Source organism: Spinacia oleracea, chromosome 4 (genome assembly GCF_020520425.1).
Source record: "Spinacia oleracea cultivar Varoflay chromosome 4, BTI_SOV_V1, whole genome shotgun sequence".
In the NCBI taxonomy this organism is placed as follows: domain Eukaryota; kingdom Viridiplantae; phylum Streptophyta; class Magnoliopsida; order Caryophyllales; family Amaranthaceae; genus Spinacia; species Spinacia oleracea.
Genome location: NC_079490.1, coordinates 75,817,653 through 75,835,365, shown reverse-complemented (window position 1 = coordinate 75,835,365; position 17,713 = coordinate 75,817,653). Strand labels below are relative to the sequence as shown.

At 38.0% G+C, this 17,713-nt stretch overlaps 1 protein-coding gene across 1 annotated transcript; it reads left to right on the top strand.

Annotated features, from left to right (window-relative positions):
- The first annotated feature begins 13,978 nt into the window (after window positions 1-13,978).
- Window positions 13,979-16,315, top strand: LOC130459722 (ubiquitin-like-specific protease 1). Its single transcript, XM_056827231.1, has 6 exons — window positions 13,979-14,285; window positions 14,365-14,544; window positions 14,637-14,741; window positions 15,804-15,873; window positions 15,985-16,083; window positions 16,185-16,315. The coding sequence occupies exons 1-6, from the start codon at window positions 14,116-14,118 to the stop codon at window positions 16,281-16,283; spliced, it is 723 nt and encodes a 240-aa protein (XP_056683209.1). The 5' UTR covers window positions 13,979-14,115; the 3' UTR covers window positions 16,284-16,315.
- Window positions 16,316-17,713: the final 1,398 nt, after the last annotated feature.

Below are 17,713 nucleotides of genomic sequence, written 5' to 3'. Positions count from 1 at the left end.
GTGCGGGCACGCGACGACGAGCAAGGGATCTCGTCGCCCGTGCGGTACGAATGCAGCGAGCAACAAAGCGTGGCGCGCGCGCGAAGCAAAGGAGCTTGCCGTGTGTGCTATGTGATGGGCGAGGGCGAGGGGCAAGGCATGCGGGCAGTCGCGTGTGGGCAGCAAGCGAGCTGCGCCACAACGCGTACTGCCGCGCGCAAGGAGCGCTGGCCCGCGTGCAGCGAGCACTGGCCCGCGTGCAGCGAGCGATGCCTCGCGCAGCGAGCGCTGGATCGCGCAGCGAGCGCTGGCTCGCGTGCAGTGCCTTGCGAGGGTGAGCAGCAGCAGACGCGACACAGCACAGAGGCTACGCGCATCGTGGCCAGCGATGGCTGCGTGTGCGTGTGGCCTATGGTTGTGTGTTGCGTGGTGATGTGCGTACCTTGTGTTACGATTAAATCGTTTTAAATTTTAATTTGAGATTTTCAGTTCATGTAATTTTAATTAATTTTAAAATTAATAATTTAAATTGTTTTCTTGGATTTTAATTTTGAATATTATAATTATTATAAATTTTAATTTATTCTAATTATTTTACTAAAATTAAAAACCTTGATTTAATTTAAATCCAACTGAAAAATAAATTAAATAAGTGGATTCAATTATAAATTTATATGAGCTTTAAATTTTAATTAAATTTGTATGTTTCCGGTTAGACTAGAAATACATTTTTATGTTTAAATTTAGTAAAGTATATGAATTTATTGGTTTAAGTGGGATCAATTTTAGTCATAAACTCTTGATTAGGTCTACAAATCCTTTAAGGTTAAACAACTTGATTAGAATTAATAAGGACTGAATAATTGGTAGATTATTGGTGCCCTTAATTAATTGCTGCAAATATTTATGTGATGCATACAACGTGTTTTAAATAACCAATTATGTGGGCCATTCATGATAATGAATGGTTGAATGGTATATATTGTATATGTACTGTTTTGCAGGTTATGAAGTGACTAGTATGGCCCAAATAGGATAGAAAATATGGTCTGCGTACCATTAATTTGAATGTAATTGGTCTAAAGCACAAAATTTGTTTTTCAATTCAAATATGGTCTGCGTACCATCAAATAGTTGAAATTAGTTTAATTATAGCTTATCTTACTTGAAGAAAATGGCGCATCCGACGTGAAATTCAAGACGGAGTTTCCAATCCATTTTCAAGACGGACTTTGATGTTGAAGCTTCAAGATGAAGTCGGGCCATACTAGATCACATTTATCTTATGCATGCTTTAAGTTATTTATTCCTATTAAATATGTCTTAAATATGCATGAGATCAAAGCTTGATTATGTTGCATGATTAAGGACTTTAGTTCACTTAAAATCTAACCAACATAGTAAGAGCCTTAAGTTCCAAACTTAAAAATTGAGTTAAAAGGTGCCATGCCAAAATAACACTTACTTGGATATCCTTTACATCGATCTTAATAATAGTTTTCCGCCATAGCGAGGTGTTACTTATCGATAATAAAGGGGTAAGGTACACAAATAATTGTGAGTACATGTTAGTTTTGGTGAAACTCAACGATATAAGTAAGGAGTCCTTTTATGTCGTGGAAAAATCGATAGGTTTACCTAATAAGTTCTTAGACGTACCTATCAACCAAGAGTAGTTTCTAGACTATTAGCAAAAGGCTTTTGCTTACCTAAAAGATTTTAGAATTGAGTCTAAATACATAATGTGCTTAATTCTTCAATGGGTTTTAGGATCCTGTAATCATTTTATTCACACCTGTCGGAACACATAACTTGGATAAAATGCTTAATGAACATTGAATTATGCATGTATGCTAGAATTTAAGTTTATTAAGAGAAACTGTGAATGATTAGTTATTTGTTTATTCTTTTTCAATTGTAGTTTTACTATGGCAAACATCAATCAAAACATCATCATGAGTTCTGAGCTTATGGTCAAGCTAAACCTAACAAATTTTCTTGAATGGGAAGCTAAGCTAGTTGAAATAGTCAGACTCAATGGACTTGAGAATGTACTGTTGCATCCCATGCCAAGCTACTATGCCAGAGACATGACCGCTGAAAGATTTTCCGCCTGGGATGCGGATCTCAAAAAGGTTATGAGTCTCATGCTGAACAATATCCCTAATGAATGGTCTAGAAGGTTTGTAGCTTATGAACCTTTTACGCTCATCAAGAATCTGAAGGATATCTGTCGTGGAAGCACAGAGGACAAGGACCTGAACGTCCATGAGTTGATTGAATCAATGTCTGGTCTAAAGGTTATGAAGGAAATAATGCCCTTGGTCCAAGTATGCATTCAATGTTAAGTCTAATAAATGCGGTTCAATATTAATTAACAAGTTAATAATTCAGTGAGATCAAGTGAGCTGAATGCCTAGCTAGAGGCCGCTTCAGTTCAAGTGGAATTAATGATATTAATCCACAGCTTACTCTTGACTGAACCCGTAGGGTCACACAAATAGTACGTAAACGGATCAAGTATTTAATGGCATTAAATACTCCATCTATGGATATTCGGAATCGACGGATCTTGGTTTAAGTGGGAGCTGAGATCGTCACAGGCAAGAAATGAATACTCCGGAAACGATGATATTGCCGGAAACGGAAATATGGATCGTATCGGAAATATAAATATTATCCAAGTCGTAGATGTTGCCGGAAACGGAAACATTGTACGTATCGGAAAATATTATCGGAAATGGAAAATAATTCCGGAAACGGAAATATTAAATATTTGTTCGAAACGGAAATTGATTCCGGAATCGGAAATATTGAATATTGTTCGTATCGGAAATGAATTCCGGAATCGGGAAATTAATGGGAAGCGTATCGTACGAATTAGCATCGGACGAGGCCTGCCAGACGAAGGCCCAGCACGAAGCCGGGCCATCGCCCAGCAAGCCAGCGCGCCACAAACGCACCAGCCAAGGCTGCGCCAGGCCCACCGCAAGGCAGGCCCAGCGCGCGCCAAGGCTACGGCAGCGTGTGGGCTTGCGGCAGTGGGCTGGGAGCTCGCGGGCTGCGCTCGCGCGCGTGGCGCTCCTCTTGGGCTGCTGTGCGTGCGTGTGTGTTTGTGTGCTACTCGAATCCTAAAGCTACCGGGATTTGTCATATGATTAAATCTAATCCTAAAAGATTTAGTTTATTTAATTAGAGTCCTAGTAGGATTATAATTAAAATAAATTAGTATCCTAATAGGATTCCAAATCCTTTTCCATAACTCTATAAATAGGTGCCTAGGGTCACATATTTACATAGAGATTCAAGTATTCAAAGTGAGTTTTTGAGAGCAAAATTCAGTCATACAATTGCCTATAAAGTGCCGAAAATTCAGAGTACCTTAAGGGCGATTCTAGTTGGTTAATCTTAAGGCGAATCCGGACGTGCTGTGGACTATCTACGGAGGGACGACACTTGGAGCCCTAAAGACTTGTTCTTGTTCGGTTCGGGCGCAGCTAGGGAGGGCACGCAACAAAAAGTATACATCTAGACTATGCTAAATGATTATGTGTAAATAATATGTTTTCCTGGCTTTATGGTTTTTCCGCATGATTTATGAATTGTCATATGTAACATAACCTAACAGTGGTATCACGAGCCTCTTATTATTTTCATATTCTAAATTGCATGAACATGGTTAAATATTACAAATTTGCAAGAATTAAGAGGGGTGATTAATTTTCGTAATTGTTAATTAATTGCAAATTGCGTTTATTTAATTATACGTACGCAGTTTTTCGGCAGTTTCTTCGTTACTCATCCAAATCGAGTGATTTTTGTATCAATTCCGCATGTAAAAGGCATTCTCAAATTCGAAGCCTAACTATGACTTTTCGGAGGTTTTAGTTTTTCGAATGCAAAATTTTGTAAATTTAAGATGTTAAATTAAATATTTGCGATTCTTGTTGATAAATCTTGAATTTTTGATTGACCTACTGTATATGTTTAACAAGTTTGAATGCCTAGCCTTGTTAATTATGCAATCTAATTTGTAATTATGATTAATTTGTTGAAAATTAGAATAATTTAGAATTAATTTGATTTTCATAATTAATTATAATTTAATTAGATACCTATGATTAAAAACCACCATAAAAATTATAAATTTATGATAAATTTTAAATTTTTATGACCTAGACTTGAATCCATGTTAATCGGAAATCAATTGAATAATAAATTTTCGATTTTTCGCCCTAAAATTATGAAAATAATATTATTTATGAATTTGTCATTAATTTTAAATATAAATTTTTTAAATTTTATGCGATTCGCTCATATAACTTGCACGCACAAAGCAATGGACGCTACGTGTTACCCTTAAGGGGTGTTGTATAGTGCGGGCATGTGACGACGAGCAAGGGAGCTCGTCCCCCATGCGCCACGAATGCAATGAGCAAGGCCATGGTGCACGAGCACAAGGCAGCAGCCCTGCCTTGTGTCGTGGGCTGTGAGCAATGGACGAATGGGCGAGGGCGAAAGCAAGGCACAACAGTCGCGTGTGGGCAGCAAGCGAGCTGCGCCACAGCGCGCACTGCCTCGCGCAAAGCGTGCGGAGCCTCGCGCGCAGCAAGCGCAAGCTCGCGTGCCACGAGTGCTACGCCCAGCGTCGATGCCTCGCGCAACGAGCGATGGCTCGCAGGATCGAGCGCTGGCAAGCGCGTGCAGCGAGCAATGGCCCGCATAAAGCGAGCGCTGGCTCGCATGAAGCGAGCGCTGGCGAGCGAGCGCAGCGAGCGATGGCTCGCGTGCATCGAGTGCTGGCGCGCGCAGCGAGCACCTGCTCGCGTGATGCCTTGCGAGGGAAAGCAGCAGCAGCGATGCGACGCAGCGCATGGGCTGCGCGCACATGGCCAGCGATGGCTGTGTGCGTGTGGCCCATGGGCGTACGTTACGTGGGGTTGTTGCGTTGCGATTAGATCGTTTTGAAATTTTAATTTGAAATTTTCAGTTTACGTAATTTTAATTAATTTTAAAATTAATAATTTAAATTATTTTGTTGGATTTTAATTTTGAATATTGTAATTATAATAAATTTTACTTATTCTAATTATTTTACTAAAATTAAAATCATGAATTAATTTAAATACGACTGAAATTAAATTAAACTTTTGGATTCAATTATAAATTTATATGAGCTTTAAATTTTAATTAAATTTGTATGTTTCCGGTTAGACTAGAAATACATTTTTATGTTTAAAATTAGTAAAGCATATGAATTTATTGGTTTAAGTGGGAGCCCTTTTTAGTCATATACTCTTGATTAGGTCTACAAATCCTTAAGGTTAAAACAACTTGATTAGAATTAATAAGGACTGAATAATTTGTAGATTATTGGTGCCCTTGATTAATTGATGCAAATGTTTATGTGATGCATAATGTGTTTTACTAACCAGCTATGTGGCCCATTCATGTTAATGAATGGGTGAATGGTATATATTGTATATGTACTGTTTTGCAGGTTATGAAGTGACTAGTATGGCCCAAATAGGATAGAAAATATGGTCTGCGTACCATTAATTTGAATGTAATTGGTCTAAAGTACCAAAGTTGTTTTTCAATTCAAATATGGTCTGCGTACCATCAAATAGTTGTAATTATTTGCATCCCCGCATTTGCCACGCCATTCTGAACATGTGACGCAAATGACAAATTTTAGCATAAAATTTAGTCATTTGCGTCGCAGCTTTGTTAAACTGCGACGCAAATGACTCTAGGATGCCCCCCAGAGTCATTTGCGTCGCAGATTAGTAAAACTGCGACGCAATTAACTCAATCAAGTGCGTCGCAGATTTACTAATCTGCGACGCAAATGACTCTGGGGGGCATCCTAGAGTCATTTGCGTCGCAGTTTAACAAAGCTGCGACGCAAATGTGTTTTGATTTTTTTTTTTTCGAATTCGCGCTCAGCTTAATTGCTTAGGAATTCTGACTTAGGTTAATATTGCTCGACAAACACTAGCTGCTTCCCTCCCAAACGAAACCAACACCAACACTAGCTGCTTTGTTCTCACCGGCGGCTTCACCCTGTTCACTGTCGTCGTTGCCTTCGCCGCCTTCCGTCGTTGCCGCGCCGTTCCCTTGCTGCTTCACTGCTTCACTGCTTCGCCACTTCACTACTTCACTGATTCCTGCCCTTCTTCCTTTTTAGAGTCGCCGCCCACGGCCAAGGAAGTCATCCACGGCACGGCAGCCGCCCACGCCGCCGCCCACTCAGCCGCCCTTGTTCATTGTCGTCTCTCCTCTCTTAGGTATTGAATTTTAGTTTTGATATTTATTGAATTTTAATTGTGCATTTTTATTTTAATTGTGGACATTATAATTGAATTTTAATTATGCATTATAATTGAATTTTAATGGTTGATATTATTTGTTGAATTTTAATTGGGTACATTTTAGGATTTAGGTTTTGTTGAATTTTAGTTGTAGGTTTTGTTGAATTTTAGTTGAATTTTAATTGGGTACATTTTAGGATTTAGGTTTTGTTGAATTTTAGTTGTTAGGTTTTGTTGAATTAAAAGTTATGAAATGAAGTTTTGGGTATGAAATGAATTTAGGTGATATATGAAATCATGTTTTGGGTTTGCTACAAAATTTTGGATTTATAATGATATGAATAGCCTAGTTTATATTCTAACCTTTGACAAAATTTGGTCTAGTGGTTGAAAATGGATCGGAGTTGGATGTATGGTAGTAAACGATTTTCTACAAGGTTCTTACAAGGGATTCAAGAGTTCATTAAGGTTGCCTTGAAACATCAATCAGAACATGAATCAAGTTTAATTCTGTGTCCTTGTTGTGATTGCAATAATTCAAGGGGGTATCGGGATATTGATGATATTGTTGATCACATAGTTCGTCGCGGTTTTAAGGGTAACTACACGACGTGGACATGGCATGGTGAGAGCATAGATCATGGGGCAAGTTCTAGTATGCCGAGCTCGAGTCAGCATAATCATTGTGATAATGGTGATGATAATGAAATTGAGGATGATATTGGTGTTGAAAGTGAGGAAGAAGAGGAGAAAGATAGGATAGATGATATGATGCATGATGTGGAAGACCATCATTTCGTTGAGCGTCCCCATATGTATGATAGTATAATCAAAGCTTCCGCAACACCATTATATCCTGGTTCTACACAAACTGTACTTGGTGCCGTCATCGAATATTTCAACTTAAAGGTGGAAAACGGTTGGACCAACAAGAGTTTTTCACAGTTTTTGGAGGCCACGTCTGGTAATCTTCCTGAAGGAAACAAACTTCCAAGGTCTAACTATGAGGCCCAGAAGCTTATGTGTCCTTTGGGTATGGATTATGAGAAGATACACGCGTGTCCAAATGATTGCGTGTTGTATCGAAAGCAGTATGCAAATCTGCATGAGTGTCCAAGATGCGGATTGTCCCGTTACAAGATCGTGGAGAATGATGCAACATCAACTAAGAAGAAACCTTCTCCGGCTAAGGTGCTTTGGTATCTTCCAATTATACCAAGATTTAAGCGCCTTTTCTCAGAAGAGAAAACTGCAAAACTCTTGAGGTGGCATGCCGAGGGGAGGAAGAAAGATGGGTTAATGAGGCATCCTGCTGATTCTCCACAATGGAGGAACATTGATCGAAAGTACAAGGTCTTTAGGGAAGAAGTTCGGAATCTCAGGCTTGGTCTTTGCACGGATGGAATGAACCCATTTGGGACACTTAGTACCCAATATAGCACTTGGCCGGTTCTTCTCACCATATACAATTTGCCTCCTTGGTTATGCATGAAGCGTAGATACATCATGTTGTCGCTCTTAATCTCTGGGCCTAAACAACCCGGAAATGACATAGATGTGTATCTAGAGCCACTCATTGAAGATTTGAAATTGTTGTGGGATGAAGGGGTGTTGATGTTTGATGCATACACCAAAACCAATTTCACTTTACGTGCCATGATTTTTTGTACGATAAATGATTTCCCGGCTTATGGAAATTTGTCAGGGTATTCTGTAAAGGGAAAGAAGGCATGTCCAGTTTGTCATGATGATTTGGTCTCGAGGCGCCTAAAATTTTGTGGGAAAGATGTGTACATGGATTACCGGATGTATCTTCCTGAAGATCATCCATTTCGAAAAGAGAAGGAAGCTTTTAATGGAGAATTGGAGATGAGAGAAGCTCCTGCCCCCTTATGTGCGTGTGAGGTTTATGAACGGGTTAAAGACATTGAGACAGAGTTTGGTAAGCCTTATAAAGGTCAGCCAAGTGGTGGTTACAAGAAGAGGTCTATCTTTTGGGATCTCCCATATTGGAGAGATTTGGAAGTTAGGCATTGTTTGGATGTAATGCATATTGAGAAAAATGTTTGTGATGCCATTGTTGGGACATTGTTGAATATGCAAGGGAAAACGAAGGATGGGCCTAAAGTTAGACAAGATATGGCTGCTATGGGTCGCTCCGAGTTGGCACCTCAAGAAAGGGGAAAACGCTGGTACCTTCCCCCAGCTTGTTTCACCTTGTCTAAAAAGGAGAAAGTTAGCTTTTGTGAGTCTTTGCATGGCTTAAAGGTCCCTGCCGGTTACTCTTCAAATTTTCGTAGACTTGTGTCCATGTCTGACTTGAAATTAGTTGGAATGAAATCTCATGATTGTCACGTGTTGATGCAACAATTGCTGCCGGTTGCAATTCGAGGGATATTGCCGCCACAAGTGAGGTATACCATTACAAGATTGTGTTTCTTTTTCAACACAATTTGTAGCAAGGTGATCAATCCAACAATACTGGATGATTTGCAGGCTGATGTACTTGAGACCATGTGTCGGTTTGAAAAGTATTTTCCGCCATCATTCTTTGACATGATGCCTCATTTGATTATTCATCTTGTTCGTGAAATTAAGCTTTGTGGGCCAGTTTGTATGAGGTACATGTATCCCTTTGAACGGGAAATGGGTACCTTGAAAAATAGAGTGATGAATCCGGCCAAACCTGAAGCTAGTATTGTCCAACGAACCGTCGCGGAGGAAGTTGCTGCATGGGTTTCTCAATATATGGCACGTTTGAAAGAAGTCGGAGTACCAAAGTCTAGACATGATGGGAGACTTGGGGGTCAAGGTACAATTGGCAAGAAAAGGATATCAATCAGTTCTGAAATGATGTGTAAGGTTGAGCTGTTTGTGGTGCAAAGTCTTAGTGAAGTCCATCCATACGTGGCTGAGCACATGAACTTTCTTAGAGAGCAATATCCTTCAAAAAATGGTCCTCAACTGATAAAAGAGCATAATCGTTCATTCCTCACATGGTTCAAGCGTCGAGTGATGGATCAATTTTCCGACACGCCTAATGAGGTATCTGACATGGTGAGATGGTTGGCATATGGTCCTAAATGTCAAGTCATATCTTATGAGGGGTACGACATCAATGGCTATTCTTTTTACACGAAGCGACAAGATGACAAAACGACGATGCAAAATAGTGGTGTTACGGCAATATGTTTGTCTTCAGAGTATGCTAGTGTAAAAGATAGAACACTTGTAGATAAGACGAACTCTTACTATGGAGTCATTGAAGAAATATTAGAGTTGGAATATAAGTATTTTAAGATTCCTCTATTCCGGTGCAAGTGGGTTGATATTAGTCGCGGTGTCAAAAAGGATGAACATGGGTACCTGACACTTGTAAACTTTAGTCGAGTTGGGCATCTTGCAGATCCTTTCATATTAGCATCACAGGCAAAACAAATCTTTTACATGGTTGACCCTGCCGATCGTAGTTGGTCAGTTGTTCTGGAAGGCAAAAGAAGAATACTTGGCGTTGAGGATGTAGATGATGAAGAAGAGTATGATGAGCAGTTTAATAAGATTCCACCTTCCTCCTGGCATATCCCTCAAATGATTGACGATGTTGACATGATTTATACACGCCGAGATCATGATGAAGGATTTTATGTTGAAAAAGAGAAATAGTGAGATAGGTACTATTTTGGCAACTATTTTTTCACCAAGTTAATTTGTAGATTAGTTAAAAGTTGGGTTCGAAAATGTCATTTTTGCCTAAATATGTACTATAACGACCCAATTACCCTTAAATGTGGAATAATAGATTAGTACGAGGCTTAGAAAGTTATAACTATGCATATGAGACATGTAATAAGTTTGAAAACATTCCTTAGGTTCTTTGGTTCAAAGTTGGGTTCGAAAATGTCATTTTTGCCTAAATATGTACTATAACGACCCAATTACCCTTAAATGTGGAATAATAGATTAGTACGAGGCTTAGAAAGTTATAACTATGCATATGAGACATGTAATAAGTTTGAAAACACTCCTTAGGTTCTTTGGTTAAAAGTTGGGTTCGAAAATGTCATTTTTGCCTAAATATGTACTATAACGACCCAATTACCCTTAAATGTGGAATAATAGATTATTACGAGGCTTAGAAAGTTATAACTATGCATATGAGACATGTAATAAGTTTGAAAACATTCCTTAGGTTCTTTGGTTCAAAGTTGGGTTCGAAAATGTCATTTTTGCCTAAATATGTACTATAACGACCCAATTACCCTTAAATGTGGAATAATAGATTATTACGAGGCTTAGAAAGTTATAACTATGCATATGAGACATGTAATAAGTTTGAAAACATTCCTTAGGTTCTTTGGTTCAAAGTTGGGTTCGAAAATGTCATTTTTGCCTAAATATGTACTATAACGACCCAATTACCCTTAAATGTGGAATAATAGATTAGTACGAGGCTTAGAAAGTTATAACTATGCATATGAGACATGTAATAAGTTTGAAAACATTCCTTAGGTTCTTTGGTTCAAAGTTGGGTTCGAAAATGTCATTTTTGCCTAAATATGTACTATAACGACCCAATTACCCTTAAATGTGGAATAATAGATTATTACGAGGCTTAGAAAGTTATAACTATGCATATGAGACATGTAATAAGTTTGAAAACATTCCTTAGGTTCTTTGGTTCAAAGTTGGGTTCGAAAACGTCATTTTTGCCTAAATATGTACTATAACGACCCAATTACCCTTAAATGTGGAATAATAGATTAGTACGAGGCTTTAGGATAGTGGTGGTTGTTCAAAGGATGATGGATGGTTACACCTGATACTTCTTTATTCAGGGAATTTCCATACTCCTTGAATTCTTATGCAACTGGTCTCTATATTATGCTCATGGAGCTGGATATTATGTCATCCATGTTTGCACTCCCAAACTACCTCCCAACCCGGAAAAAAAACATCTTATTTGGATTTAAGTGTCTGCTAAGTTCCTGTGTACCATCTAATTGCTGGTTGTTAGTATCTGAAGGTTATTTCAGGAGCTTGGTTGTGCTTTCTTTGTTGCTTAATCTTTAAAGAACAGTCTGTTTTTGGGTGGGTTTGTGGACCAAAATTTTGCATATTCAAATTCATTCCCCAGCATTTGTACAGAACTGATCAGAACTGACCAGTTCTATGCACTGATCTGCACAGCTCAGATCAGAACTGTGCAGATCAGTGCACAGAACTGGTCAGAACTGATCAGTTCTGTGCACTGATCTGCATAGTTCTGATCTGAGCTGTGCAGATCAGTGCACAGAACTGGTCAGCTCTGATCAGTTCTGTGCACTGATCTGCACAGCTCAGATCAGAACTGTGCAGATCAGTGCACAGAACTGGTCAGTTCTGATCAGTTCTGTGCACTGATCTGCACAGTTCTGATCTGAGCTGTGCAGATCAGTGCACAGAACTGGTCAGCTCTGATCAGTTCTGTGCACTGATCTGCACAGTTCTGATCTGAGCTGTGCAGATCAGTGCACAGAACTGGTCAGCTCTGATCAGTTCTGTGCACTGATCTGCACAGTTCTGATCTGAGCTGTGCAGATCAGTGCACAGAACTGATCAGTTCTGACCAGTTCTGTGCACTGATCTGCACAGTTCTGATCTGAGCTGTGCAGATCAGTGCACAGAACTGATCAGAACTTTATTTTTATTTTAAAATCCTGCTTTTGAAGGTATGTAATTTTAATGATTTTCCAATGCAGTAGCGTCAGGCATGGATGAAGATTAACACGCAAATTCAGGTCCTTCTAACAAATCACCAAATCAAGTGCCCCAAAAGCAAAAAAAGAAGCCAAGAGGCCCTACAAAAGGAATAAAATCCATGCCCGGGGTTCCAAGAAAAATTGAATGGGATCACTTGGACCGACCCACAGGGAAATGGGCAACGGATTACAAGAATCACATTGGCGAGATAAGTCGCGCAAAGGTTTCAATATTGATCAGAACCTGGGAAGATGTTTCACAAGGAATAAAAGACACTTTGTGGGAAGACGTCAAGGTAACCGGTTTTATTTTGGAAATTCAGTTGTACATATCTACGTGTCTTTTTCATGTGCTAAAAGACTTTCTTGTTCCTTTTCTTTTTCTTTCATTTAGAGAGAATTTCATATCACAGATGAAACTAAGAAAGAAGTTGTCTTAAAGAGTTGTGATAAGCGTTGGAGGGAATTCAAATCAAGATTGGCGACTGGTTGGATTCGGGGTACAAGGAAAAGGCCAAAAGATGAAAAGATGCCATATGATTTGTATAGTTATATAACTAAGGATATATGGAAGGAATTTGTGAAGATACGTACCTCCGAAGAAGCTGAGGTATAAAAATTATTCTTATTTAAAGTCTTGTTATAATCTAAGTTTTATTTTGTTGTAATAATTTCTTTTACCCCCCTAAAATTAGGAAATAAGTGAGAAAGCAAGACAAAGTCAATCTTTCAACATATATCCTCATCATATGGGACAGAAATCATATGCTGAAATGACAAGTGAATGGCAGAGAAAAGGGTACATTCCCTCAGTTTCTTCGTCATCTGAAGGTTCCTCTGCGTCTACAATTTCTTCAAGTTTGCCGAGTAGGACATGTTTATGGCTTCTTGCAAGATCGAAACCAGATGAGAAAGGAAATCCTTACTTGCCGGATGAGGGCACACAAAAGGTCAAAGAAAATATTGTAAGTTCATTTAACAATTTTGCGTAATGTTGTGATTCCTCTAATTTCATATATGTTCTTAAATATGAAACCAAGTGTTGAACTTTTCTCAAAACCATTTGATTTCATGTAGGATGAATGGAAAAGGAAACAAGATGAAGGGGAATTTGTTCCCAAAAGTGCACGAGATGATGTCTTATCTCGTGCACTTGGTAAGACTAAAGAAGGGAGACCACTAACATTTGGTGGTGGAGTAGGCATCAAAGCTGTGTGGGGGACCGGAGAGCGGCGTAGCTTTCGACGGTATGGAGATGCGGAGATGGAGGAAATGGAAGCAAGAGTGACCAAAAGGGTCAAAGATGAGACAATACAAGAGATGAACTCCAAGATGGATGCCATGGTCATGGAGAAATTTATCACATTTGCTAAAGAACTTGGTGTCCAAATACCAAGCCATATGAGGATAGACGCAAATGTTCATAGTAGTTGTCGTTCCGGGGGTTTAGATCCATTTGCCGACATTACGGTATGATAATTTGTGTTTTTCAAGTACTTTGTTTCTAGTTAATTCTATTGAACTTTTCTAACATGTTACATTGTATTTGCGTTATTGTTCAAAATAAATAATAAGGAACCTGTCCCGTGCCATCTATACCTGAACATAGGCTCGGAGAAAGTCTTTGTTGCCTATGGTACCATATGTCCAGAGTTGCTCCTTGATCACCACAACGACGTCACGTCCGATAACGTGAAAGTGAGCGTTGATGATTTTGAGCCCGCGTACAAAGAAGCTCCCGTCCCCGTGCCTTCTCAATATATTAAGAAACTTGCTCAAGCTCATGGTACCTTCACTCAGTGGCCAAAACATTTGGTGTCGCTTACGAATGAGGAGGTAACTAACATATGCATGATAATTTGAAGTAGAACTATTATACCATGTATGCTCACTAATATGTATATCGTTATTTGAAAATCATACCTCAGGTAAACAAGCCTACAAGTAAAGAGCCTAAAGGGAAAGGGAACAAAGGGAAAGAGATAGTGGTTGGGGGAAGTGGAACAAAAGCGTCCAACACTAAATCAAAAACCTATTTCCTTGAAAATTATAAAGTGCAAAATTTGAGTGGTAAGTGCAATGTGATGAAAACTATGATGTTGGGATTAAAAGAAGGGGAGCACGTTAAGGTACATTGCACTAAAAGGACATTCAATATGGAAAAGGACTTTGAAATTAGTGTCACCGTTGAAGACACCGATCAACTTCTCTCGGGAGCATGGCTCAATATATCAATAATACAAGTTTTTGCTACGTGAGTTACCTAAATTCATATTTTGCCCCTAAATTTGATTTTTATGATTGTCTTAACGTTCTTACACTCTATATTATAGGGCTTTGAGTGAGTTGTGTTTTCACGATGATTGTCACCCCAATAGTATTGGATTCATGTGCCCGGAGATGATCTCGGCCACCATGTTAAAGTCCGATGCAGATCGAATTCTATTGTACATCACGAGGTCCATGAGTGCACTTAGTTCTAAGACATTCATCTTATGTCCATACTACGAAAAGTATGAAAATTACTTTGAACTTCGTTTTTAATTGATTGTTATAAATTTAACTTTTTTTTTTCTAACTACATACGTTTATTGTTTGTATGTAGGAGTCACTGGATGCTTTTAGTTCTTTGCTTGTCTAAACGTGAGGTCTACATATTTGATTCTCAACAGAAGAAGAGAAATTTGATGATTAAGGAGCCACTAAACAAGTAAGTAAAGTATGCATATGAAAATGCCATTTTTGCCAAAATTTTTGCCTTAGGTTCTTTGGTTCAAAGTTGGGTTCGAAAACATCATTTTTGCCTAAAAATGACCTAGGACGACCCAATTAGCCTTAAATGTGAAATAATAGATTGTAAAGGGACTTAGAAAGTTATAACTATGCATATGAGACGTGTAATAAGTTTGAAAACATTCCTTAGGTTCTTTGGTTCAAAGTTGGGTTCGAAAACATCATTTTTGCCTAAAAATGACCTAGGACGACCCAAATAGCCTTAAATGTGAAATAATAGATTGTAAAGGGCCTTAGAAAGTTATAACTATGCATATGAGACGTGTAATAAGTTTGAAAACATTCCTTAGGTTCTTTGGTTCAAAGTTGGGTTCGAAAACATCATTTTTGCCTAAAAATGACCTAGGACGACCCAAATAGCCTTAAATGTGAAATAATAGATTGTAAAGGGCCTTAGAAAGTTATAACTATGCATATGAGACGTGTAATAAGTTTGAAAACATTCCTTAGGTTCTTTGGTTCAAAGTTGGGTTCGAAAACATCATTTTTGCCTAAAAATGACCTAGGACGACCCAATTAGCCTTAAATGTGAAATAATAGATTGTAAAGGGACTTAGAAAGTTATAACTATGCATATGAGACGTGTAATAAGTTTGAAAACATTCCTTAGGTTCTTTGGTTCAAAGTTGGGTTCGAAAACATCATTTTTGCCTAAAAATGACCTAGGACGACCCAAATAGCCTTAAATGTGAAATAATAGATTGTAAAGGGCCTTAGAAAGTTATAACTATGCATATGAGACGTGTAATAAGTTTGAAAACATTCCTTAGGTTCTTTGGTTCAAAGTTGGGTTCGAAAACATCATTTTTGCCTAAAAATGACCTAGAACGACCTAATTAGCCTTAAATGTGACTACTACGTATATAATTGTATTTACATGTGTAAATAAAGTATATAATTGCACTTACATGTAAAATATTCTTTGCATTTACATGTGTAAACAAAGTATATATAATTGCATATTTTATCGAATGTGTAGTGCTTTTCGGAGTTACAAGAGACTAGGTGGACAATCTAAGGGAACTAAATTAACATGGATTCCAGCACAGGTATATATATATATAATTAGTTTATTATTTACCTAAGAAATAAGTTTTTCAAAATTATAACATACGATGTGATAGAAATTTTACTTGTGTTATTTATTTTAATGCATTTAGTGTGCTCAACAACCGGGATCACTAGATTGTGGCTACTACGTCATGCGTTTTATGTACGACATAATAATGAATCATGGTAATAGTCAAGATCTTACTAAGGTATGTTCTCATAAACTACGTACTTTATATAATAAATTGAAGTACACAAAACTATTATATTGATCAATCGTTGATAAATTGAATTATTTACACTTTTTTAGGATTTTTCAAGAACATTGCCCTATTCACCGGAGGAGATTAATGAGGTGAAAGATTTTTGGGCAGATTACTTCATGAACAATGTCGAATTTTTAGCTTAATTTGTAATATGAACTTGATCTCTAGCTAGCTACGTACCTTTGTTGTAATAATTTTATGTTTGTTGTAACATGTTGGTTGATCGATCTATGACGAATTTAATTGCCTTTTATTGGGAACGTTAATTACGTTGTAAACTTTAGTGACAGGTATTAATTATAAATGTATTCCCGGTATTGGGAATGAAGCGTCTAATTTCAAAGACGATCATGTCGGAATTTCCAACTAAAATATTAAAAAACGAATATTTTTTTAAAAAAAATAAGTCATTTGCAACGCACGTTAGCTCAATGTGCGAGGCAAATGACTTAATTTTTTGGCGCTAAAATTGTCATTTGCAACGCACATTTAGCTAATGTGCGTTGCAAATGACTTTTCAGCACCATGCCTAAAAAGTTATTTGCGTCGCACATTTAGCTAATGTGCGACGCAAATAACTTTTCAGGCATGGTGCTGAAAAGTCATTTGCAACGCACATTAGCTAAATGTGCGTTGCAAATGAACCTTATTTGCGTCGCACATTTAGCTAATGTGCGTTGCAAATGACTTTCAGCACCATGCCTGAAAAGTTATTTGCGTCGCACATTAGCTAAATGTGCGACGCAAATAAGGTTCATTTGCGTCGCACAAATGTGCGACGCAAATGACTTTTAGTCATTTGCGTCGAGAGCTTTTGCCACGCACGATGTGCGACGCAAATGTGCTTAAAAGTGCGATGCAAATGACCCTTTTTCCACTAGTTTTAATTATAGCTTATCCTATTTGAAGAAAATGGTTCCTCCCACGGAGATTTTCAAGACGAACTTTGAAGTTAAAGCTTCAAGATGAAGTCGAGCCATACTAGATCACATTTATCTTATGCATGCTTTAAGTTATTTATTGCTTTAAATATGTCTTAAATATGCATGAGATCAAAGCTTGATTATGTTGCATGATTAAGGATTTTTGTTCACTTAAAATCTAACCAACATAGTAAGAGCCTTAAGTTCCAAACTTAAAAATTGAGTTAAAAGGTGCCATGCCAAAATATACACTTGCTTGGATATCCTTTACATCAATCTAGTAATAGTTTTCGCTCAGCGAGGTGTTACTTATTGGTCCTAAAGGGGCAAGGTACACAAATAATTGTGAGTACATGTTAGTTTTGGTGAAACTCAACGATATAAGTAAGGAGTCCTTTTATGTCGTGGCAAAATCGATAGGTTTACCTAATAAGTTCTTAGACGTACCTATCAACCAAGAATAGTTTCTAGACTATTAGCAAAAGGCTTTTGCTTACCTAAGATGTTTTAGGATTAAGTCGACAAACTGTGCTTAGTTCTTCAATGATTTTAGGATCTTGGAATCATTTTATTCACACCTGCCGGAACATTAAATTCAAATAAAATGCTATCAACTTGTTTGAATTGCATGATTGCTTTAATTTCAAGTT

Excerpts from the sequence above, each read along its gene's own strand:
- LOC130459722 (XM_056827231.1), top strand. The coding sequence starts at position 14,116 with ATGAAAACTATGATGTTGGGATTAAAAGAAGGGGAGCACGTTAAGGTA. Across the intron at positions 15,874-15,984 it reads TAACATGGATTCCAGCACAG|TGTGCTCAACAACCGGGATC; the intron begins GTATATATATAT and ends TAATGCATTTAG. Across the intron at positions 16,084-16,184 it reads ATAGTCAAGATCTTACTAAG|GATTTTTCAAGAACATTGCC; the intron begins GTATGTTCTCAT and ends ACACTTTTTTAG.